Source organism: Eucalyptus grandis, chromosome 11 (genome assembly GCF_016545825.1).
Source record: "Eucalyptus grandis isolate ANBG69807.140 chromosome 11, ASM1654582v1, whole genome shotgun sequence".
Taxonomy (NCBI): domain Eukaryota; kingdom Viridiplantae; phylum Streptophyta; class Magnoliopsida; order Myrtales; family Myrtaceae; genus Eucalyptus; species Eucalyptus grandis.
Window position 1 is genome coordinate 2,577,182 of NC_052622.1, and position 24,685 is coordinate 2,601,866.

Sequence of the window (24,685 nt, forward strand, 5' to 3'; positions counted from 1 at the left end):
GGAGAACCGGTCACTTTTATTTTCATGTCTTCATCTGAATATCTAATTTTCCAAAGCATGACGAGAAAAATTCAAAGTTAAAGACAAATTCTATACTTCTATCCAAATATTTTATTGTACAATTATAAGTTTTATTTTCTCGCCAACAACAAACTACACCCACTAATTTTTTTTTTCTAAAGAAATCAAAATAAAACAAAAGTATATGTAGTCGATATGGTCTGGTCCGATCTCCCTTTGGAATTGGAAATCGGACCACCTGAATATAGATTCCATTTCTAAGAATCGGGAATCGGACTGACAGTCTAAGAAACGGAACCCAATCGGCCGATTCGGTTCGATCCAAGCGATTTTTGATTTGGGCGGTCCATTTTGCACACTACCACAGCGAATGCATCCCTAGTTTCTGATGATGGCGTGGCGGTCATAAGATGTGGCCAAGTAAAAGATGGGCTCAAATGGGATAGTGAATGGGATGGGTTTTGAGGGGGTTCTTAAAAGGCATTTAGAGAGAGAAGGGAGGCAAGGAATGATAGTGAGAATGGAGGGTCGATAGTCTCCCAAAAAATCGGAAAGTTGATATCATCTCTGTAAATGTTCCTGACATTGATGAGGCAGCGAGACATCCAAATCAGTGAATGGGCCGCGTACATTGGGAGATGAGACTTACGTTAGAGGCTTCCAAAGCTAAGCTTCCTCAGAACTCAATGCACCATTGTTGCGGCTGCTGTACTTAGTATATGCATCCCCGATCGCGAACGCCATATCTCGCTCTCTCTCTCTCTCTCTCTCTCTCTCTCTATAATACTTTCACGCATAACCACTTCTGGATCTTCCTCATTACCAGCCAAGCTCCGATTTCTCACCGGAATCTAACTTCAAGTTTTTGTACTTTTTGTTCCCTAACGTATATGTCATTTTCTCTGCCTTTTTTTCCTCTTAACTTTGAAAATGGCCAATCACTTCTAAGTTCTCTTTATGGTATTCAGTCTTCAAGAAATTGCCAATTCAGCAGGCAATGCTTGCATATACTCTCATCCAGGAAACAGATGAAAATTCTATCAAACACGAGATTGTTACTGAATGCACCTTCCTTAGTTCAAATCCTTACACGTCATGATTGCTTATTAAGTACATGGAAGGGTAGTGACTGCTCATACAACAATTAAAATGGGAAGAAATGCATAAAAAAAAAAGGTCCTCAATCTATTGCACATATGTCAATTGAGTCATAAATCTTTTAATTGTGACGATTTAGTTTTAAACATTTTGACAATTTGCTAATGTAGTTCATCTAGTCAATTTTTACCAGAAATTGCTGACATAGATATCGATCGTCCTACATAACACTATTGACGCTGAAGTGAATAATTTTTTAATTTTTAATTTTTTCTTACTTTACTTTTTCCCCAACTGTGGACTAGCAATGTTGCTAGTTGACCCTCACCAACCATAGGCAAGTCTGGATGAGGAGGCATTCTTTCCTTTCTTAACAATGGGCCAACGAGGTTGATGTCTAACCATCGCTTGCCACAGGTGAGGTTTGGGCGAGGGCCTCCACGCCCTCGGCTAGACCAACTGTGGCTGACAACCTTACCAGCCCAAAGTTGAAAAAAATAAAAAGAAAAGAAGGGAAAAAATAATAAAAATACAAAAACGTAAATATATATATATATATATATATTTAAAATTTGTCCGCTTCAATGTTAGTTGTGTCACATAGCACAATTAACATCTATTATCAACGATCTTCTATCAAAATTGGTTCAGATAGATTATATAGGCAAATTGTCAAAAAACTTGAGAGTCAATAAGTACAACTCAAAGATTTAATACTGAATTGACGTAAATGGAGTAAGCATAGAATAATTTTTTATACTTTTCCAGAGATGGGCCATCGAAAGAACCATTGGATTGGTATAACCCGACTGGATGTGAAGAATCAAATGGAAGGAAAAGAGACAAGGGAACGAATGGGACAGCACATTAAAGAAAACACACTTCTTTTATGCCATTCCGGCTTTCAATTGTCCCTCTAGATTTCCAAGCTCTTTTCATTAGGAAAACAAAGTAGATTAATAAATAAAGAAATGAATCGGGTCCTGGTTTCTTGTGCTGAATGTGTTTGTTTATGCTTTCTCTTTTTTTCTGCTCCGTGTCCCCCCTGATATACAGATTCCACGTTGTTTTTTAGATAAGAAAGCGGCCAATTCCGACTCTCTTTATCACCTGTAATTGCTTCTTGTGCTGGTTTCCTTTTTCATGCCGTTATGTTAAGTGCACATCACATGCGTAGGAACATTCTGTAGAATATATTCCTCAAGCTTTGTATGGCAGATGGTGGCTTGAGACTGAGGTGAATGGTAACTCGAGTCATGGTCTGAACAAGCCTGACTCCGCTTGAACATGATACCGATGTGCTGATTCTCGTACCATATTTCGTCGACCTAGTAAAAGGGTATGCAATCCTCCTAATACTTTCCTCTTTTGCATACACACACAAGTTCAAAATCATTTCAAGAGAATGCTTGCGAAGGTGTGCAATTCGCCAAGGTATATTAAGTGTTGGTGTTTTTTTAATAGAATGGATGTTCAAAAAGTGAAATGAAGTTGTGTTGAATGTCATGTAGATCTCAAGCAAAAGACTCGAGACTGATTTAAAGAGAATTTTAAAAAGAGTGAGAAAAGCCATTGATATAATATAATTCACTTCAATATATATAAATTAGTTCACAGGCACCGTGCGTAACACACGATTAAAGGCTAGTTAAATAGAATGAGAAATCAAGAAGATGGTTCTACAGTTAAAGAGGGTGATAATTTCTTTAGTCAGGAAATGAGGATTGAGAACACTGAAGTTGGATATTCAGAGAGATTCTTCAGTGTCTTCAGGTCCTCACCCTTTTTTCTGAGAGATTCCACAATTTAGTTTCTAGTCAGAATGACAATTGACTAGCAGATAGCATGCATAAACAATGCCGAAACTTAGATCCGCATCAACCCTTGTAAATATGACTAGCTGAATCTACATTTGTGTCATGAAGCTTTTGTCTACATTTGCAGTAAACCACATCATCGCAAACCAAAAATCCATATATAATGGAGAATCATGGTTTCCTTCAGAAAATTTTCTAAAACCATATCTGGATTTCAAAAGTAAGCCCTTCAATTCACAGTGCAGCTACTTGACTGTCAGAATTAGAGACTGAATAACAATACTAGAACTATACATCAGTGATGACTTTAATTTCTCTAGATAGTTCTATTCAAAATGCTAGAGGAATTTGCTCGACTAATAAGAGAGAACATTTGTTAATGTTTGATCTGTGCAGCTGAAGTTGCCAGCCTACTCTGACATTTTTTCGGCCATAAGCCTAGTCTGACTTAATAGAGGAAATAAATCCTAATGGAAACTCACCTATAAGTGCATAATTTCTTGATGAAAAATCCCCTGGGAAATCCCATAAATTTTTCTTGGTTCTTCAGTTCTGTGAAAAATTATGTAAAAATTAGATATGATCCGAGGAATCCAGTTAACTCGCCATCTTCACAAAAAGTGAAGCTATTTTGTAAAGGGAGATTACTCACCCTGACTCTCTATCCTTTGATCAGCTCAAGAAGCACATTGTTCAGTGGTCGTGAATTTCTCTGGCTTTATCACCCCAAATCAGCTTAGTCTGGCTCTCAGCATCATTTGTCACGAAGGAAAGTTTCTGCACTAAAATGAGCTATTTATTTGAAATTTTGGTAGAAAGCACTGGAAAGATCGAATAAGGAATTCAGACAAACCCGTCTTGCTCTTTTATCCACAGGAGTCCATGAAGGGACCAGAGATGCTGCCACTTTTCCATTCTTGAATGAACCAAATGATTGTGTGGATCTCTTCTGCCTCTTCTCCTCAGGTGTTTTTCTGACAGTGCTACCTCCTTGATACTTAAAAAATTCGAGAATCGATGGACTTCTTCTCTTTGTTGTATTTGATTTGGTCCGTGTGTTGCCATAACAAGGAGATGCACTGGATGGAAGGGATTGTCGCCACAACTTGCTCTTTTCCCGGATTCTGTTCAGAAACTCAATTGTCCAGGGTGAACCTTTTTGCAAGTGGGGCATGTGAATGGCATTTCTAAGTGGTGTTCCATTATACCTTGCCCTGTTCTCCTGTACTGGTATACCATGTAAGTTCTCCATGGATCTCCCATCCAAAAACCCCTTAAAGAGTTTGTCTTGATTGTCGGTAGGCATTTTGTCATTTACTAGCTCCGTAGATACAAAGCAATCAGTTTCTTCCTGTAAACTTTGCCTTTGATGATTCCCAGGGCTATGAATGAATGAAGTAGAATTGCTCACAGCAACTGTTGGGAAAGTCGGATAATTGTGTCGATCGAAGGAAAATCTACTTGCATGATTGGATCCACCTCTGGCATTGTTTTCCAGATCTGGCAATGAAAATGAAAACTCAAAGGATTAGCAATTGATGGATGGGTAAGGTTGATAGCTTCACCTTTAGTGTCCTCATGAACAATATCAGAGTTCTTGATATCCGTCCAATCGAAGGTGTCCGTTGTAGCTAGGTGTGCTCCCGTGTACCAATAAAGGAAATCATCATCAGGAGCTAGGCTTTGGTGCTTAGTCACATTAGAGGAGAAAACAGCTTTCTTGATCCCAGAATCAAATCGATTGCCGACTCTAGAAGGATATGTGGTAGTTGACTCATCCATCCCTCTTTTTTGACCTAGGAAATGATCAACACATGAATTGGGCTTTTAAACTTGTTGTGTATCTCCTGATCTTTGAGTATTGTCGAATCATATAGATTTGTAAACCCAGGAAGTTTTGAGGAGCTGCTGTTACATAGTTTTGAAGGCTGAAAATGCAGCAGGTCGTCCACACGTACATTACCTTTGTCAGGGTGCTTCTCGTACTTACATCTTTTCCCTCCAGAATCCAGCTTACTGTGGCAGTGTTTAGAGTCAGGGCCTGATGACACTGAAGAAGAGCAGTCTGTCATTATAGACCGAGAATCCTCACGTTCCCCAAATTGGCATAAAGCACTAAAAAAGAGAAACACTTTCATCAGGAACTTGATATTTTTGGACCGTGGTGACTCTGCATTCATGAGATAATTCAAAAAAGTCACTGAGCATCCCTTCAGAAGACAGTATTGCTTGAGCTGATAGTGGATTGACAGAAGGAAATTTGTTCAGGAAAGATTCTGCCAGTGTCTCTGATTCAGGAAGTTTAGTATAAAGACCCCTAATAATCCTAGTTTCCTTAGCAATAGATTTCAATATGATCTCATCAGTCAACTCAGGTGAAAAGGAGCAAAGGAATTGTAAATCAATTCCCAGACTAGCTGCCGCAGCATAAAGTCCATCTGAAGATTCCATTACCGAAGCAAGAAAGCCAGATTCCCCCTCAAATATCTGCTAGAAATAACATAATGAGAAAATCATAAAATCACAGACCTGCACTAACTTCTTGTAAGGAATGACATAAGTTGCATGCTTTTGCCAACTTGGCTAAGCGAACATTACAAAAGAAGAAAAGTAATAGTATGAAAAGGGAGGAGCCCAATGCAAAAGCCCATTAAGAGTAACAAGTATACAGTTGTTTTATGCTTTCTATTGGCTTCATAACAATATGCACAGGGCACAGTATATTATAGCAAATCATCATCACACTGTGCTTGCATGCAGAAACAATTTAAGTTCATCTTCAGCATGACACAGAAAATCTCAAGTAAAAGCATGAGATGGAGCTGAAACAGCAGTTGTTACTGAAATATAAATGTAATCACTGCACATGTTTCTTTACAACCGCTAGACTTTTTCCTACTTTAATTATCCAGAAAAATACAGAAATGAAAATTTTTGTCTCCAGAGGAAATAATTTTCCTTTTCAACCAGTTCAGAAAGGTCTAACAACAAGGAATAATTAATGATATTTACCAGAATGCATGCCCTAAAAGCGAAGCTCAAGTTCGTAAGAATATTTGCTGCTATATTCTCAATATGACAAGCTAACACTGAAGATCCTTCACTGAAACCAGAGGCTTTTCTGCCAATGTTCTTGTGAGTATACCACACCAGGCAAACTGCAGCACTGATTATAATATCAACTGGCAGGGTTGTATCACGCTCAATTACTTGAATTCCTTCTTTCTCCATAGCCAGAATCTTTTGATATGTGCTTCTTCTGGACACCAACATTACTTCACTTGAATTTTGTGTGTTCACAATAACGACCACACCAGGAAAAGAAACAAGCCCTAGCTCAATATGGCCCGATCCTACAACAGGTGGCTCATAAGATGGATTTCCTGCCCTGGGGCTACTAATTGAAACCTTGCAAGTAATATCACCAGGAACCTTGACCGCATGGATATTGTTCATTTCACCAGGAATCTTGCCTGCAGGTACACTATTTTCTTCAGCTCTATCTTTCGAAGGATTCAAGAAGAAGTCCAGGTCATGAAATGGTGACATGGATTTAAATAGTGACGAAGCCCTCTCATAATCATACTCAGAAACCAGTGTTTGACTTGCTGGCTTTTGGTATTCAGTATCAGTAGACTTCCGGGAAGAAGCCTCAGTCAGATCCTCCCTCAGCAAAGAGACCCTGTCAGAAAGCATGTCCAATGGCCCACTTCCTTCTTCAAATTTAGGCCTGCTAGGATTGTGATCAAGAAGGATGAAGTCAAGAATGACTTTCCCATAATTGGCAATACTTAATTCGAAGTCAAAACTCCTGTTCAGCTCCCCTACCATATTGTGATAAAAGGAATTGATCGCAGAGCTGCAGTTGTCTTCCTCCAATAGATGCCAATTTAAATAGATCCCATCGGATGCCAATGGAGGCTGTGGCTTCAAATCAATCAGGGCTTCTGCAACAATTGCAGACAATGTTCCTAGTACAGAGTCGGGGAGAACTGGCACGGGCAGTGATTTGAACATCTCATCTACAAGAGCCAGTTCCCGACTGATTACCAATTCCTCATAATTCTTGAACTTCACCTTTTCCTGCAGCATTTCATTGCAGAACTCAGGTTCATGGACTTCTTGTAAGCTGAAGACCTCACTAAATAGAGCTGTCCCAATGTCAAGTATCTGAAAGTCCTCGAATACAACTGGGCTAATTGACAAAAAATAATCTGTGTCTGATGGTCCCTGACAATGTGAGTTGCCTCGTAGACAAGGTCTGTCCAAAATGCTCACAAAATCCATTTCCAGAAAAGTTGTTCCTATTACAGAGTCAGATTCAAGGTAATCCTTAAACAGACAATGGTGTGAAGGAAATTCATAAAGGTCTTTCTCAAGCAAGTTCAAAATTTCTTTGGTGTCAAATGGAGAATCATCATTTTGACTTAGATATAGTGGTTTGACTTTGTGAAGAAGCTTTACAAGCTCATATTGCACAGATGTGCTTGTCATAACTTCCAAACTAATCTCCTCCCCTTCTAAAAAGGAAATTGGATACATGGGAAGTCCGACTGGCCCACAGCATAAGCATCATCTTCCCAAAAGACAGCCTGCGGCTCTATGAGATACTGTATACTTGTGTCTCCAAATTTAGCGACCACTTCTTGAGCCTCCAAAATATAGTTCACTGAGAAGCTCAGCTTGGGTGCATCCTGTCAGTAAAAATATAGCGATAAGTATCTATTTTGAGTGAAAGCTTGTCATCAAGATCCATCTGCTAGCAAACCACCAAATGCCTTACAGTCTTGGACCAGAATCTTGTTAAATTCTGACAACCATTTGGCGAAACAATTGAAAGCAACCAGCTGTTGTGGTGTTGTGGCTGCCGATGGTTATCCTAGCAAATATCTAAATACAGACTTGGATGATAGTAGTGACTTTGCCTTCTTAAGGACAAGCAAATGCTCAATCATCAATTAAGCGATGGACTATGATCATTTGGGAGGGTCTAACATTCCTGAACTGGCTCAATATTTTTCATGTAGAAAGAGAAACATGTCGCAATATGTAACCACAGGGTCACTCATCAAAGATTGATAAAAATGGATGTCCTTGATGAATCAGAGTTGCCACTTTTCTCTAGTTTTCTTAAATTATCTACTGGTCAAAACTAATGCTTGCTGTTTGAAGAACAAAGTTCAGCTTAAATGCAACAAGTTCCAGGGGAAAATAAAATGGAAGGATCTTACGAACTAAGTTAAGCCTGGAATTTACCTCATTGTTTTCAATTTCAAGAACTTCAGAAGATGCCTACTGCTTCTTCCTCAAGCAAGTAAGAATTCTCCTGAGGATAACAATGAACAAAAATAGGACTGTGGCATCACACTTCTGGTATATTCACTGTAACTTGCTAATGATATTCAGCATACCAAGCAACTACCCAGCTCCGGTGTCTCAAGCTGGAATGCTGCCATGCCTTGTGCGCCCTTTTCATTGACGAAGTTTTCACTGCTAATCTGACGGTTGCAGTAACATAACATCAGGAAGACAGAGACAAACTTTTCTGGAGTTCTGAAAAGATAAGAGTGAAAAAAAATTTCTCTGGCATCAGTTCATACTTTGGAAAGTTCAGCTTCCCTAGCTGCAGGCTTACTAGTTGAACAGCAGCCCAACCTTTCCTTCGCTCCGGAGCTTAGCTCTCCTTCTTTCTGCAAGTAAGCAGGAACAATCCGCTTGACGGAACTCAACCAGGCAATACCGACTGCCAATAACTCTGCTAATTCGCCGGCCAGAAGTGGATATAATGAAAGGCGACGGAGCCAATAAGCTTTTCCTCGCGTATCATAATTTCCAAATTCTTCATTTTTCCAACCAAAAAGGAAAGGAACGTTGAACAAGGGAATACCAAAACCAACTGAAGTCAAACTACTATGCCTCGTGGACGATGAACTGTCTTCATATTCACACAACTTCAGAGCTAATCCTGACGCAAAATCTAAACAGGCAACGCCTTAGAGGGCGAGGATCGCACCAAATTCAAACTGAAATCCACAGATTAAAACGAGAGCTCGATCTCCAGGCGTTTTCCCAATCAATCACACGTCAAACTCAAACTCCTAATAGATCGCTCAACATTTCCAGTTTCACCCTCACGCAGCTAACCAACACCGGCGAAGCATCACGAGTGATCACCGACTACTTCAAGCATCAAACACGGCCGAAGAGCGACATACCTCGACGCTTCCATGTCCGCAACCTTCTCCGCCTCCGGCGTCGTCGATGAACTGAGGAACGACGTCGGTCAGGAACCTCGAGAGGGCGGGCTCGATCTCCAGCCTGTGGAGCTCGAGGGAGACGCCGATCGCGGAGAGGAGCCGGAGCAGAGGAGGTCCTGCTCCGAGGCGAGAGGGAGAGCCGAGGGGAGGCGAGGGACCGGGAGGTCCAGGAAGGTTAGGGTTTGGGCCGGAGACGACGACGGCGGCGGCGGCCGCGGAGGAGGAGGAGGAGGTTCGGCGCTGAAGTAGTCGATGTTGAGGAAGCGAGTTCGCATCTTGTTTCTCAGGTTTGGGAGAGACGGAGGAGGAGAAGAAGGAAGATTTTGAATTTCGCGCTTCTGAGGTGGGGGGCTTTGTACTTCTTACTTTTATATATAATGAATAATTGCATAAATAATCTCTAAACTTCAATCCAATATTCAATATGGTCTCTAACTTTTTAATTTATTCCATGTGACCATTAAATTTTAACTTAATATGTAATATAATTGCGGGATTTTTAGTCTATTCAAACCGTCCTTTAATTTTTTCTGTAGATATTCAATTTAGTTTATGAATTTATTATATTCTTGGATTCAATACACGGAACGAGTTTAAAACGGATAAACCATAATACAAATTGAACTAAAATTTAGGAATCATTTATTTGATTTGTTTTGCATATAATTTTCCTTTCAAGAAAAGTAATAAACATTTTTTGAATATTTGAACACTATATGACTTTATAAGTCGGTTTTTAAATATTTTAGAAGGTTTCAAGCACTTCAAATCAACAAAAAGATAAACAATGCGTTTGGCAAAATTATAAAAAAAAATGAAAAGTTAAAAAGTACTAGTCATTTTGATCATTTTCATCACTTTACAACTCTTACTTCTAGAAACTCCAAGTTCATCTAGAGTCTCGATAGGAACATTCAAATTTGATAATGTGACCAAATTACTACTTTTTTTTTCCTAAAAATATTATTACCACTTCCCTTTTCTCATTTGACATCTTGACTTTTGAGTTTCGTTTATTGAAGGGGGATTTGCTCGATTAGGCAAATCCAACATGTAAAGTCAAAAGTTTTAAGATTTGGATGTACACGGTAATAAATTGATGAAATTCAACAAAGATATTCGGAATTTCTCATAAGAAAAGATGTCGAACTCAATTCAAGATCGAACAATAGTAGAAGTAAGTTATTCAATACCTTAATTTAATAGGTGCCATTCATCTGAATTTCAATAAGCTGCAACATGGAATTCTTATCTTGCATGAGCATACTTTTAACAAAAACAAAACAAAACAAAAGAGAGAAAGGAAAATTCTAGGGATATGCAATTGACCAATGAGGATCACTCATTTTTTTCTTCATTTATTCTCCACAACTTTTGCTTCTTCTTTTTCTCCACTCGGGGCTCCTCCTTCTTTTCCTCTTTCTTGTCCTCTTTCTTCTCTTCCTTCTTCTCCTCTTTCTTCTCCTCCACCGCTGGTCCTACCGATATGATGTCCACCTTCCCCACTTTCTTCAGCTTCTTCACCACCGCCACCGTGTCCATCAATCCTATCACCGTCAGCTTCTGATCCGTCAAATCCGCCGCTATCGAGTCTACCCCTTTCCTCGCAGCGCATAATGGAAAGCACCCGTCACCCACATAAATTCATTAAATGACTAGGTGACAAAGTAAACCAGCCCCAGGATTTGCAGCAACAGCAACTGATTCTCACGTAATTATAAATCCTCGCGTGAGAGTATAGCTTGAAAATGAACAGATTAAGGGTTATGAATTCCGATACCGAAAATATCAGCAGCAGCTTCGATGGCCTTCTGCTTCGTTTTGTCGTCTGCCATCGTCAACACCTTCAGTATCACCTTCTGCAGCAATGAATTCAGAACAGGAAGGAAAAGATGGAGTTTAGAACAGTTGAATTTCGACGTTTCAAGATGCAGTTCTGTGAAGAAAACGAGATCATGCAGCTGAGCTTAAGAGAAAGTTAACGTGGATGGAGAGAAATTTATGAAGCTGGAATGGACCTGAGCCATGAGGATTTGAAGCTTGGAGAGAGGGAACTCCGAAGGTGGGGAGGTGAGAGGTGGAGGTGGGAAGATATTATATGGGGCGTATTATTATTCGAGCTTTATGTAGAGACGTGCGCAACGTCCAACCCGAGGTCAGTCGATCTTTCTGAAAAACGTTCATGTCAAGCAAGGAATATAAGGCAAAAAGTGAACAGGTCACATCGGTCCTTTTTCCTTGGTCATGAAATTCTCAGGAATCACCAACACATGGAATCGACGGACTTACTAGCAAAAACTGAATGGAGACATCATCCCCAGTTCTGGCGATTTTCCAATTCAAAAGAGGTAGCAATAGCCCAAAATCCAAAATTATCGGGCAAGCATCCACATTTATGTATATCGAATATTGTCTCAATATATCACTTGAGCGAGTGTGTCCTAATGTTCCGCACAATTTCCCAGGAGGTGTTCGCTGGTCACAACTAGTGATATTGATAGTATGGTCCATGGTGGGTTTTGATACGATTCCGAAAAAATCAAAATAGAAGTTCATGATTTGAGATGAGCTCCACTTCCACTAGCTTATGTCTCTTATTAATTTAGTTGAAATATAGTAAGGATGGACGAATTAATCTTCACAGATGTATGCAAATCACCCTGTCCGCCTTACGGTTCGAATCCTTATTGTGGTCTTTGGTTGGGTTAGGGGGAAAAGCATAATCGACAATCGAGATATATTGCTACTCGTGATTTTTCCTCTTCATAGATTTTCGTTCTCCTTGATATTACAGTTTCATATTAATCAAATGTTGCAGGCTCGAGATCGAATAAGTTGGCGTGCATTTCTCCAACCTCGTTTCTAAATCTAATACACCTTGCCTATGTATCCAAATCTGCAAAATTGGTGTCCATGAGTTCTTTAAGAACCGGCCACCCTGATGACTGTTTATCCCTTTTTCTGTGGTTCTTTGAACCAGGTCACTTGCATAAGCCATCTCACTTGATTAATTATCCTCCAGAAATTTCCCATGCCCTTGATTTGAACCAGTTTTTATGTCATGAACAACACGTGTCTAAAGCGGAATTCACCAGAATATAGGAGGAGGAGTCAATGTGGAAAGCTTCTTGCACCTCTTTCCTTTTCAAGTAGCTGATAGCGTCTCCATCCGAGAAGAATCCAAACCCATCTCTGTACATCAAATACTACTACTTGCAGAGAAAAGCAGAGGTTAATAAGTATTAAAGTGTTCTCGGGCTTTCTTATGCGTTCATTTTCTGGCCTCTAAGAATAAATTTTGGAGCTATCTCACCCGTATGGATCTCCCATATGGTCTCATTTATACATTGAAGTTATGGACATCTCCAACTTCATTGCTATATGTTTCTTCCCAGGCTTTATTGCAGCCGTCAGAATGACTATCCACAGTGCAAAAGTTCCTCAAGTTTTTGTATGTAGAATTTGCTTGTTTCATGAAAAAATAAATGATTTGAAAAACATTTTTTTCTAAAAATAATCATTTAAAACTCTTACTGAAGTGAATAAATGAAAAGTATTTCCATAGTCCATTGAAATGATTAAATATAAATCATTGTCGATGATAAAAATATTTTTCATTGACTAATTATTATAATCGATCAACTTTAAAATAATATTTTTGAATTATTTATTTTCCATGAAAAAAACCTAGTCGTAGCGTATGTTCGATATCAACTGTAATTTCACAGGTAATCAATCAATCTAGGTTATCCAGTTGCTTTGTCAAGAGAGGTATTTCCAAGCTAAAAAAAATTTCCCAAGAAAAGAGCAATAGTTTGGTCCAGTTCAATAGCAGATGTGCTTTGACATGTAGATTCGACGTAATCATCTCGCTAATATTCTCTTTGGATAGATGATTGATCACACGATCCCTTGCCTTGATTTATGATCAGTCCAGTGAGTTGAGGGTCCTAAAGTCCTGAAGTAAACGTTTATTACGCGCGAGTGACTTAAAATTACATTACACAATTAAATGGCCACTGAACACGAATACCTACATAGCTCTCTCCGGCAATATGGAAGTCTCCATATTTGTACTTCGGAAACATCTCGAGCCACTTATTGAAAAATGTTTGACTGTCCACGGCAAAGATCGAAAGAAAAGGAAGTGACTTGGACTTTTGAAAAGTATAGAGCGGGAGACAGAAAAACTAAGCGAAAGTAAAGTACGTAGAGCAAGTCATAAGTGCCGACCGGTGCTATTACCGGCGATTGACTCGGCAACACTGAGGATAGAAAATCCAGCTCCAGCAGGGGAATCAAGGAAGAGCAAATTGGCCTCTAGGAAAAAAGAAACAACAAGATGTTATTATTCAATCACCGTCTTATATATGGACTACTTAGTGATGTCTAGGGCCATAGAGATTGGTTGGAAGGCCTAAAAGATGCATTGTCCATGAGTTTGAAAGAGATAGAATTGTCAAATGAATGAATTAGATCAGATTTATGCCAGACCAGGTCGAAAATGGTTTGCTTAAATTGACCTAAGCCAAATCAGATCACAAGCTCCCAAACCAAGCATGTGCCTGAGAGGGAAGATACATTGGGACTTCGTGTCCCAAGCCTATCGCAACAAGGAATGGAAATCCTTCGTATATCTCGATCCAACCTGTGAGCTGATCGGTAATCGGAGAGTCTAGTTTTAGTCTACTGTGAATTACTGCATGAAAGTTTTTTCTCTAACTCAATTTGAATTGCGCTTCCTAGATCATTATGGTTCCATGGGTCCTATTTATCCTGCACATAAAAACTAATATTAGGTCCAACTTCCAAAAAGAAAAGACATCCTGACGATGAATCAGAATATAATAGTCATTATCTTCAATGAATGTTTATGCGGTAATCCTACTAATTCATTAAAATCATGAGAATATCTCAAATTAATCAAACATTGCAGGATTGAGATTAAATGTGTTGGCTTGGTTTTCTTCTTTCTTGTTTCCAAATCTAATGGGTCTCTATGAGTTCTTCAAAATCGGCAACACCGATGATTCTTTGTCGATTTTTCTGTAGTTCTTTCGAACCAGGGCATTGCTTAAGCCAGGAAACCATATGATGTATTATTCTCCAGAAATTTTTCATGCCCTTGATTTGAGCTAAGCTTTTGTATCATGAACAATACCTAGCTGGAGTGTACTTCACTGGAATATAAAATAAGGTCGATGTGGAAAGATTCCTGCACCGCTCATGATAAAAAGAACAACCCACTTGTCCCTAGAAAAAGCGAATACCCTCCCGGACTATACAAGCACAAGGATAAGGTAGATTTTAGGAGAGATTGCGACTTGTAACTTCACACATTTAAGATGGTGTAGTCCAACGTGTTAACTCAATGTTGACAAATTAGTAATATATGGGATGAGAATCAATTGAATTTCAATAAATGGAGAACCCCCACCAATCTCATATATTGTACGATATCTTAGGAGTTTCATAATCTTTTCTAGCTAAATTCACATTTCGACATACTATTTTCAATAGCCCCTATTTAAGTGGATTGGATAAAGCTTCACTAAGAGGTTGGTGAGTGTAGGAAGTTTTAAATGTACAATAATATACCTATACTATTATCGATAATGACTAAAATTTGTTATTTAGTTGACATTTTTCTTGATTGGTGTCATCTAATGGCTGATATTTGATGATATACAGTAACGGTAGAAGTGTTCGGTAGGCATAGAGCCCAAGGTTTTTTTATACTTTTTATGAGCTTTCTTCTCACACATAATAAGTGTTCTCCATTAAGAAACTATCTAGCAGCATCGCGATGACTTGACTCCCAAGTCATACGTCTCTAAAAGAATTCAGAGTTGACATCATCTCTTTAAATTTTTGCGCTCACATTCATAAACGGTCTCGCAAAGTTGTATTCAATTACCATACTTGGATTGACGGTGACGTGCATCTGCCCCAAAATAAATGATGAGGCAATTAGTTTCCAAAATCATACTTTGAATTTATCGGCTAGATGACAACACAAGAGGCTGTGATTTTATTACATCCCATCAAGCGAAGTGTTATTTTAAATGGAGAGGTGCGAAGGATGGATGGGCATGGGGGGTGACTTTCCTTTTCAGAATATTCCATAGCAAAGTCCTAGAGAAAAGCAACCTCTCTAAATAATCTTCCGTGGTATACAAGCACAAGGGTAAGGTCGATCTTATGAGAGATTGTGACATGCAGCTTCGCACATTTAAGACAAAGTGTAGTCAAATGTTTTAAGTGAATGGTGACAAAATATCAATATATGGGATGGGAATCGATTGGATTTCAACGATGGAGTACAGCGCATGGGAGATTTAAGTTAATAGTCAAATGTTTTAATATTAACCTGTTTTTTGGTGCGTACAGCGCATGGGAGATTTTAGTTAATAGTCAAATGTTTTATTATTAACCTGTTTTTTGGTGCGTACAGTGCATGAGAGATTGTTTATTGATTAGATAAATGCGGGCGAATTTTACAACTGATGATTTTACTAAGTGCAATGAGGTGTAATTGTTTCTGACAAAAGCCGTAATTTGTTAGTCCCATCATTTTCTGGACACCGTCCATTTGATCATTTATAGCGAGCCTATATGCTAATTTTCGGCATAAACCCTCGATTTTCGAAGAAACTAACTCTTGATAAAAGATTTACAAGGTACATGTATCAACTATAGTATCTTACATTAAAACTAGAAGCCTCGCACAAAAGGAGCTTTGATGGAAGCCTCACACTCAATTCTTAAACATTCGCCATCACGATTTCGTCAACAACATAACAAAGAAATCAAAAGATCGAGTCTTGTTAGAAGCGCGCAGTGGCTGGAAGACACTGCTGGAAAATCAGAAGTGCTTCAGGTCTTAAGGACGAAGGGAGAAATGCATCCCTAAGCAATCGTTCACCGGCCGCTTCCCCACGCGTCCTCGCGATCCAAAATATTAGGGGCCCGTTGTCGTTGAGACCCATTTCAATTTGTCCAAACCAGCACCAATTATCATGGCAGATACTGTATTGACGGCGCACCTAAAACATTTTAAATCGTAATAGAATTGATATGTGGAATCATGTGTGATATCAAAAGTTGTGAGCAAACGTAGTGATTCAGGTCCTCAAGACAGCGCCTATTGTCTTTTTAAATCATAGCGAAGTCTCATTTTCGAATCCTATACCAGATTTTAAACACCCATGCTGAAAGTTAACATTATAAAAAATTTGACAACGTTTTAAAGTTACAAATGTCAATATCGAATTATGAACTATTTCTTCGATTAGATATGCCAATCACTTTTTAAGGTTATTTACCAACGTTTATTGGTCGTGAGTGAGTGCACAAGCACAACGGGGTCTTAGATCAAAGCAGGGAACACGATTAAGGTGAGAGAGGAAAGGACGAAAATCAGATTAGATATTTTTCTTTCTTAAGTCTTAATAATATATTATTTTTTTTTTGGAAATTTGGGCCGATGTATGTATCTTCGGGATTCGACATTTGTAGCCCAATAGCTAGAACTGTCCTGAATTTTTCATAAAAAGATTAGGCGGGCCCCTGGTAAATCCACCCAAGAAACAATCCGAACCAATTGGGATTGTTGACACCTAAATTTTGGCGACCTGATTAGTCATTTATTGCATTAAAAATTAGGGGTTAATTTTATCCCTGAAAAAATAATTAATTGCACAGCATATAGATTTAGGTGCATTTGCATTTTTTGCATTTGTTTATTGGACCGGTGGCGGATGAGTTCAAATGGGTGGTTCGAGCTTTAAATTGACGGGCTGGACTAAACCCACGAAGGGAGCAAATTGGCCCAAGCCCCTTTTTTTATGATCGAAAATTATCTCATGAAAAATAGAGATTTGAATTTTTTTCCGGGATATGTTGGGGGATTTTTCAATATCTTTGGAAAGGGCAAGTGCGACAAAAATATTGCGAGCTCATCTTTTTTTTGATCAGAAACCAACTGTATTATTTATATAGGAACAGGAGTACTACCCATTGCCAGGGCATCGATACATAGTAGGTCCCGAACTATAGAAGGAGGAGAAGAGGCCCAATTAGAGTGCAAGAAACCTCGGCCACGAGGCCTTAGCGCCCAGTCAGCCCCGGGGAATTCGCTTCCCGTCTACAATAGGACGAGACGCAAAAGTGGAAAACGGGATAGCAAGGTTTCAACGTCGACAATTAGGGTTCGGAGTCCCATGGAGGAGAGCATCGATTGTTCAGCATATCGACCATAGCCAAGCGTCGAGAATCAATCGAAGGTGATCTTCATTCATTCCTTTCTCGAGTAGATAAAGCGGGGCATGATGGAGAGCTCGAATCTCGGTTGCGAGAGGTGATGAAGCGGGAACAATTTGGGAGGAACCCCAATCAGATTGCCTTCGTGGTTTCTGCAAATACAAGCCACCGAACTGTCGATCCGCCACGGGGAAAGCCCGTCTACATTTACTTTGATTGTCCCAACCGGTGGAGGATTCCAAGTCCGAGAGGTAGGCAAAAGTGTACGCCCGTAGATAATATGTTCTGCGGCTTACTGCGATTGCTCTCTGCAGTTATAAATGCTAGATCTACAATCTGTTCATGGGTTGAGCGTTGGCTGCGGAAGATGGAATGATTTCGCGCCTGCCAGATTTGCCAAAGAAGAGCTACTACAATCTCCGAATCAGGTATGTGTTTATCCTGCAACAATATATTTGCTAGCCAAAAAGACAGTGGTTGTGTGTGGTTTGTTGAAAAGTTAAGCTGCACTTTCGGATGAGACCAAATACCCTGAATTTGTGGACAATATAGAAATAAATGTTCGGGAGTTTCAGGGAGATGAGTCGACATAAGCCGACAATGCAGGGTGGGAGGATATGTCGTTTGTATAGGTTTTCCCTTGTAGCTAGTGCATTGTGGCAAAGGGACCACAAAGACTCGATTTTGGGGGCGGTTTGTAGATGCCAAAGTTTACGCCAAACGGGGGTGGTAAGGTGAGGGGATATGGTTGCGAGAGGTAGGGAGAGATTTAGGAACATGATCTTTAATAAACCTATAGCCACTTTTAACCGAATACTCTCCTGTAAGTGTCCCTGGCCAAATAAGTTTGTCAGAAACCATAGTGGAACTGAGAGGAATGGTGAGGATCTCCTTAATAATTTGCTCATCAAAATTCTGTTGAAGAAGATGAACATTCTAGGTGGACAGATTCTGGTTAATATAACTTTCAACAAGTTCAGGCTCCCCTCTTTTAGCTGGCCCACCTAGAGTTCCTCTAGCTAACCATTTATCGTTTCGAATGTGTATCTGTGGCCATTCCCAACAGACCATTGCATGCAGTCCGAGATGGAGTCCCTACCGAATAACGAGACTTTTGCCCCCAGGACGGATTTGAACCTCTAGGAGCATGCTAGAAATCAGTAGATTGAAAATATAAACCTCTAAACGGGCGACTCCACAAAGAGGAAGAACAGTGATATAGCCGCCAAGCTTGTTTACCAAGAAGTGCCTTGTTAAGACTAAGTAAATCACGAAAACCCAGCCCTCCCTTTTCCTTCCCTTCTTGAAGTAGTTCCCAACTTTTCCAGTGTATGCCCGATTTGGTACTACTGTTTTGCCACCAAAACTGTGCGATTTTCTTCTCAATAGATTTGCATATTGACACTGGAATTTTAAATATGGACATAGCATAGTTTGGTAAGGCCTGCACCACAGATTTGAGTAGTATTTCCTTTCCCCCTTTAGATAGTAGCTGTTCTTTCCACCCCGCCAACTTAGCACTAACCCTTCCTAGTATCCAGGCGAACATATTCTTTTTAGAGACTCCCCAATCAGAAGGTATCCCTAAATATTTGCCAGTTTTTTCAATCAATGGCACCCGAAGTGTACTAGCCAGATTTTGCTTTAAGAGAGTAGGACAAGCTCTGCTAAAAAAAAGGCCAGATTTGTTCCTATTCACCACTTGTCCGGTAGCAAGACAGTATTGTTGTAGGATATTGGCTAAATTTTGACATTCAATTAGACTTCCATCTAAGAAGAATATGGCATCATCGGCGAAAAAGAGATGAGAAAGGATAGGACAGCACCTGTTAAACTGAATACCTTTAAGATTTCCCATATCGACAGCTTGTTTAATGAGAGTTGATAAAACATTAGCCACCAAGATGAAAATATATGGCGAGAGAGGATCGCCTTGGCGTAGGCCTCTTGTAGGTTGAAAGTAGGGTAACGGTTGGCCATTGAATTTAACACTCAGTGAAGTCGTCGTTATGCACTGCATTACCCAATTCACCCAATTGGTATGGAACCCGAGTTTACATAAATAAGCCTCCAAGAAATCCCACTCTACTTGATCATATGCTTTTTTCATGTCCAGCTTTAAAATAGCTTGAAACTTTCTCTTTCTGACTCTGGTTTTCAATTGGTGCAGGACTTCTTGAACAACCAAGATGTTATCCTGTATTTGCCTACCAGAAACAAAAGCACTCTGTTCCATGGAGATCAACTCAGGTAACCAAGGTTTTAATCTATTGGCTAATATCTTGGATATAATTTTGTAGATAAAATTACAGAGGCTGATGGGACGGTAATGATCTAACCTTTCAGGATGTGGGATCTTCGGAATCAGAGTGATAAGCGTTCTGTTTAAAGCTGGGGGCAGCAGTCCTGTGCTGAAAAAATTCTGCACTGAGGTAAAGATATCCTCTTGGAGTATGTCCCAATAATTCTGGTAGAATAGACCATTAAATCCATCCGGTCCGGGGCCTTTGTTGAGGTTGAAAGGTAGCAGTTTTCACTTCTTCCGAGAAACCTCAGCTATTAAAACCTGGTTCATTTCCAATGTAACTACCGCGAAATCCGAGTCGGGATAGGGAGATAATCACGGTGGCCCGACTTATAGAGATTTCGGAAATAGTCCGGTGTCAAGTTCTGCAGTTGAGTAGGATCTCGAATCCATCTCTGAGTATCATCCTGTAGCATAGTAATTCGGTTAAATTGCCTTCTCTGTACTATCGACGAATGGAAAAATTTGGTATTCCTGTCCCCCCACCTCAACCAGTTAATGCGCGATCTCATTGCCCAATATTGCTCTTCTTGCTGCCATAGAGATTGTATTTCTTCCTTCAGTTTTTTGATTGTTGCGTGACCATAATTAATATTTGAGCGATTCATAATGCACTTTGGAGTTCTGTTGTAATAGATTAATCTGTCACGACCATGCGAAAAGGTCGATTTACTCCATCGGCAAGGACTGTAGAGAGAGCGAAGTTTTTGATCCAGGATGCAAAGTGGAGATGTGAAGAATCCCAAGCTTCGCAATGACCTGTCTACTCTGCGATCTTTGGACCCAAAAAGCTTCAAAATGAAGGATTTATAACGCTTTTGTTTGGGACCATCGGTGAGTAATAGAAGGGGACTGTGGTCGACGCGGTGCGGGAAGAGCAAAAACACGCTACGAGGGTAAGAAATCCTCCACTCTATAGTACATAACAATCTGTCGAGATGTTCTTTGACTTCATTATCCCCCGCCCTATTATTTGCCCAAGTGAAAGCGCAGCCCTTACTATGAACATCCATTAACGAACAGCTATCTATAAATGATCGAAAGGATTGCATCCTATAGGAATCAGCAAACTTTTTTCCAACCTTTTCCCAGTGATACATGATCTCATTGAAATCACCTATACATATCCATGGCAAGTGATTATAGGAACTGATTTGCCTTAACTCTTGCCACAGCTGCTGTCGTTGAAGATAAACCGAAGGCGCATGGATACAAGTAATCCTCATCGGACTACTTCTTGGATGAGCTGTGCATAACAAGTCAATAAAATGGACATTATGTCTCTCTATAGATAACGCATCTCGAGCATTCCGAAAACAACCAATCCTCCCGCCAAACCCACCGGACTTACCACAAAAGAGTTAGGAATTTCAGCCTCCTTTGAATTTTCTGGATTACTATGTTCGATTTTTCGTCTCCATCAAAAACACTATGTCGGGCCTTTCCCGGTCACCGGGGCCTAAGTGCTTGAACCGCGGGGTATTGCCCAGGACACGACGGTTCCAGGCTGAGTAGTTTCATTTGTCCTCTAGTGGCTTTTTAGGGCAAGCCACCACGGCCCGGTTATCGGCCTTGTGTCTCATAAACAGGATTTTCCATAAAATGTGAATCATCAAAATCTGTTGTGACACGGTGGACGCGCTTCATAAGGAGCATATCTTTTGGCCTTCTTAAGTGGAGTAGTCTTAGGAGGAATTCTATGTGTCTTTGCTGTCTTACCTTTTGAAGAGCTAGCCTCTATATGTTTGCCACTAAGATGTTGTACCTGTACAGGGGATTGTTGCGGTGGCACAAGGTTTGAGCTGGGACAATCGGCTTGAGGGACTTTGGTTGAATGAAACAAAGAAACTAGAGGGGTGCTAGGTAAGAGAAGGCGTGAGTGTTGCGGAGTTTCGGGTATGACCTCCTCAACTCCTTCACCGGTAGTGTCTTCATCGTAGAAAGCACGCCAATATGGGCTATGTTCCTTAACATCAGCTCTTAACCAAAGTGACCAAAGGATAAATTATCTTTCCCATCTTGTTGTGACTCAAAGATAAGGTATAGTAGGACAATACGTGGCATAATGTCCGATAACCCCACATGAATAACAAAAGTAGGATAATCGTTCATATTTGAAATCCAGCCATGTATTCCTACCTTCTAATCTTAAAAGCTTACACAGGTTGTAGCGGCTGTTGTAAATTAAGGTCGACACGAGCCCTACCCGCCCGTAATGTCGTATTTTCCCCTGCCTTCAATTTTCACCGCTGCACCGTACCAAGATGCCTCATAATTCTACGATAATCTCCTCTCCTGGCAACGCTCAATAGGAAGGCCGAAGATGTGCACCCGAGAAGGCACAAGTATTGAAATCATAATGATGCGGAGGAGTGTTGGGCAACCAGGGCTTCAAGATAACAAGGTGATGTGAGAACAGCCATGGACTATTATCTAATACTCGCTGTTTTTCTGCTACCGAATTAAACTTAAACATATAGACTCCCTCTTCGCGTTGAGTAATTTGAACTCTATCATTACGCGATTCTTTGCATAGTATTCGGAATGCGGGTAGATTGATAGACGGATTAGAGAGTATTTTACCGACCAGAATTAATTGACATTCCGCCAATGTGTTGGCAGGAACAGCTTCATCCCATACTTCAACCTCTTGCGGTGACCAAAGGCGACCTAATCTGGTGCAAAGAGCAGCAAGGCGTGCATCTCCGTCCTGACTTGAAGATGCCATCTGCATGCATGTCTTGGAACCGGATGGAAGAAGCTTCGCAAAGGACTATGGAGACGAAATAGTCAATGACTGATGAACCGAGGAGAGTAGATATGGGTGTGTGGGTTTGGTACTGAAGTGCTACCACTAGACCAAAGGCGACCTAATCTGGTGCAAAGAGCAGCAAGGCGTGCATCTCCGTCCTGACTTGAAGATGCCATCTGCATGCATGTCTTGGAACCGGATGGAAGAAGCTTCGCAAAGGACTATGGAGACGAAACAATCAACTACCTCAAGAAATGAACGAATCCCAGTAAAATATAGTGAAAGATATAGGAAAGATACTCAGATAGAAAGCGTCCATTGATGCCGGGCATGGATGTGAATTATGTATGGAACGAAGAAACAAGACAGCTGAGAATTGCGAGAACGATATAGAAATTGACGTGAATTATGGATGGAACGAAGAAACAAGACAGCAGAGAATTGCGAAGACGGAGGCCATAGCTGGATACTGTTAATCTGGAAGAAAAATCGAGTGATGAAACATACTGACGGATGAACCGAGGAGATTAGATTTGGGTGTGAGGGTTTGGTACTGAACTGCTACCACTAGGTAGTGAAAACTCTACAAGGCGAGAGAGAAACCTGACATTCGCAGGATATCAGATGTTTGGTTGCGAGCTCATCTTTAAAATATTCAGAATCCGAGAAAATTTTATTACGATCCCGAACTTTTGGCAATGTTCAATCAATTGTGAGTTGGTATTTGGAAAGAAAAGAATTGTTTTTGTTGATCTTGTGATTATAAATGTGCGGACAAAAACATCAAAAAGGGCAAGAAGGATTAGCATAATTAAAATATATATTCAATGAGGATATATGGATCCGCAATGCGTACAAAGGAAATATAAACCCTCACAAAAGAGGGAAGTCAGTACGTGGACTTCTTTCCTATATTCAAATTTCCCTTTTTGAAGTTCATATTCGGCCAGTATAAAAAAGCGTAATGTTCGAGGGAAAAAAAGGGGGCCAAACATTGATACATACGGCCATTGAGAGTAAAATGTGACTGGGGCTTCACAATTGAGAGACACGTGAGAGAGGAGAGAGTGAGTTTTCTTGGCCAATTCTTGACCAAGACCCACGTCGATGCTTCTGCCGCGGTGCTTTCGTCGTCCCCGATACATTGTCAACGAGCTGCCATCCTGTTTAGTTATTACTCGATCGCTTGACGACGCCACCGCAGCCCCTTCATCGATGACGTCACTGCAGCTCCGACCCTCGTAGTTGCTGTTCCAACTATTACCCGATCGCCGCCGTCGCTGCTGCCGCGAGACCACACGTTGATCTGTTGTCCAGCTGTTGCCTTGTTGACACCATCCCTGTCTTGCTGATCTGTTCCGAACCGAGAAGGCCCTGCACCGTTTACTAGCCCCGACCTTCCATGACAGAGCACCACCGTTCGATCCACTGTCCTTCAATCACGAGCCACCGCCATGATCCCATGAATTGCTTCGGATTCATGCCTCCAATTTGAGTTTTTGTTTTATTTATTTTCTCTTGACTACCCACTAACCAGGAAGAAACTTCAGGGGGGAAGCCGTAAACACACTGGGCTCATTACGCTCGCAAAATTCTTCAACAACTTTAGTATCTTCACGGAGATCCTCAACGCGAGTCCCAGTCTCGGTAAATTACGTCCACCGTGAGTCAACAATCGCAAGCCGAGCAAACCTGCTTTGCCGTCCTTGTCCTTTGCTGTCGACGTGCCTCAACGAATTGAAGACATTGATGAGCCACTTGTGATCCACCACGAGACAACTTGTTCTCCTAACGCTGTGCCGAGCCTATCGCGAGTTCATCCATGAGCCGGGCCATCCCGTAAAAGTTCTGCTTTTGTAGGTTCATTGGCCATAAACTGCCCATCATTGTCCCACCCGAAGCGCCGGTTGCAATCTCGGTCCAATTGCGCAATTTCCAAATTGGAAATTAATATTCGGAATAGGTAAAAATTTTGATTATTTTAATTTCCGAAAATTCTGTTTCCTTATTTGATATATTCGTTGATGCACATGACCTATATTCGCAACTCGAGTAGCCTTCTAAATTAGGAAATCTTCCTAATTCCGCAACGTGCATATGATTGATGGTCCGATTTCATGCTCGAAATACGACCCGCAATCGCACGGAAAAATCACCAATCCGATCTCACGCT

General features: G+C 40.5%; 3 protein-coding genes and 1 long non-coding RNA gene across 4 annotated transcripts; all 4 read right to left on the reverse strand.

The window, feature by feature from the left end:
- Positions 1-3,149: 3,149 nt before the first annotated feature.
- Positions 3,150-4,452, reverse strand: LOC104424415. Its single transcript, XR_721471.3, has 3 exons — positions 3,790-4,452; positions 3,589-3,713; positions 3,150-3,488 (listed from the first exon to the last, which is right to left on the reverse strand). It is a non-coding gene; the product is annotated as an uncharacterized LOC104424415 (long non-coding RNA).
- Positions 4,453-5,051: 599 nt separating this feature from the next.
- LOC104429846 (protein SHORTAGE IN CHIASMATA 1) lies at positions 5,052-7,448 on the reverse strand. Its single transcript, XM_010042643.2, has 2 exons — positions 5,949-7,448; positions 5,052-5,423 (listed from the first exon to the last, which is right to left on the reverse strand). Exons 1-2 carry the CDS (start codon positions 7,428-7,430, stop codon positions 5,052-5,054), a joined length of 1,854 nt encoding a protein of 617 aa, XP_010040945.2. The 5' UTR covers positions 7,431-7,448.
- An 855-nt stretch (positions 7,449-8,303) lies between these two features.
- LOC120289565 lies at positions 8,304-10,187 on the reverse strand. The gene is made up of 4 exons (XM_039304653.1): positions 10,164-10,187; positions 9,152-9,433; positions 8,537-8,626; positions 8,304-8,434 (listed from the first exon to the last, which is right to left on the reverse strand). Exons 1-4 carry the CDS (start codon positions 10,185-10,187, stop codon positions 8,339-8,341), a joined length of 492 nt encoding a protein of 163 aa, XP_039160587.1. The 3' UTR covers positions 8,304-8,338.
- Positions 10,188-10,311: 124 nt separating this feature from the next.
- LOC104424416 (heavy metal-associated isoprenylated plant protein 39-like) lies at positions 10,312-11,351 on the reverse strand. The gene is made up of 3 exons (XM_010036831.3): positions 11,212-11,351; positions 10,974-11,052; positions 10,312-10,791 (listed from the first exon to the last, which is right to left on the reverse strand). The coding sequence occupies exons 1-3, from the start codon at positions 11,218-11,220 to the stop codon at positions 10,532-10,534; spliced, it is 348 nt and encodes a 115-aa protein (XP_010035133.2). The 5' UTR covers positions 11,221-11,351; the 3' UTR covers positions 10,312-10,531.
- Positions 11,352-24,685: the final 13,334 nt, after the last annotated feature.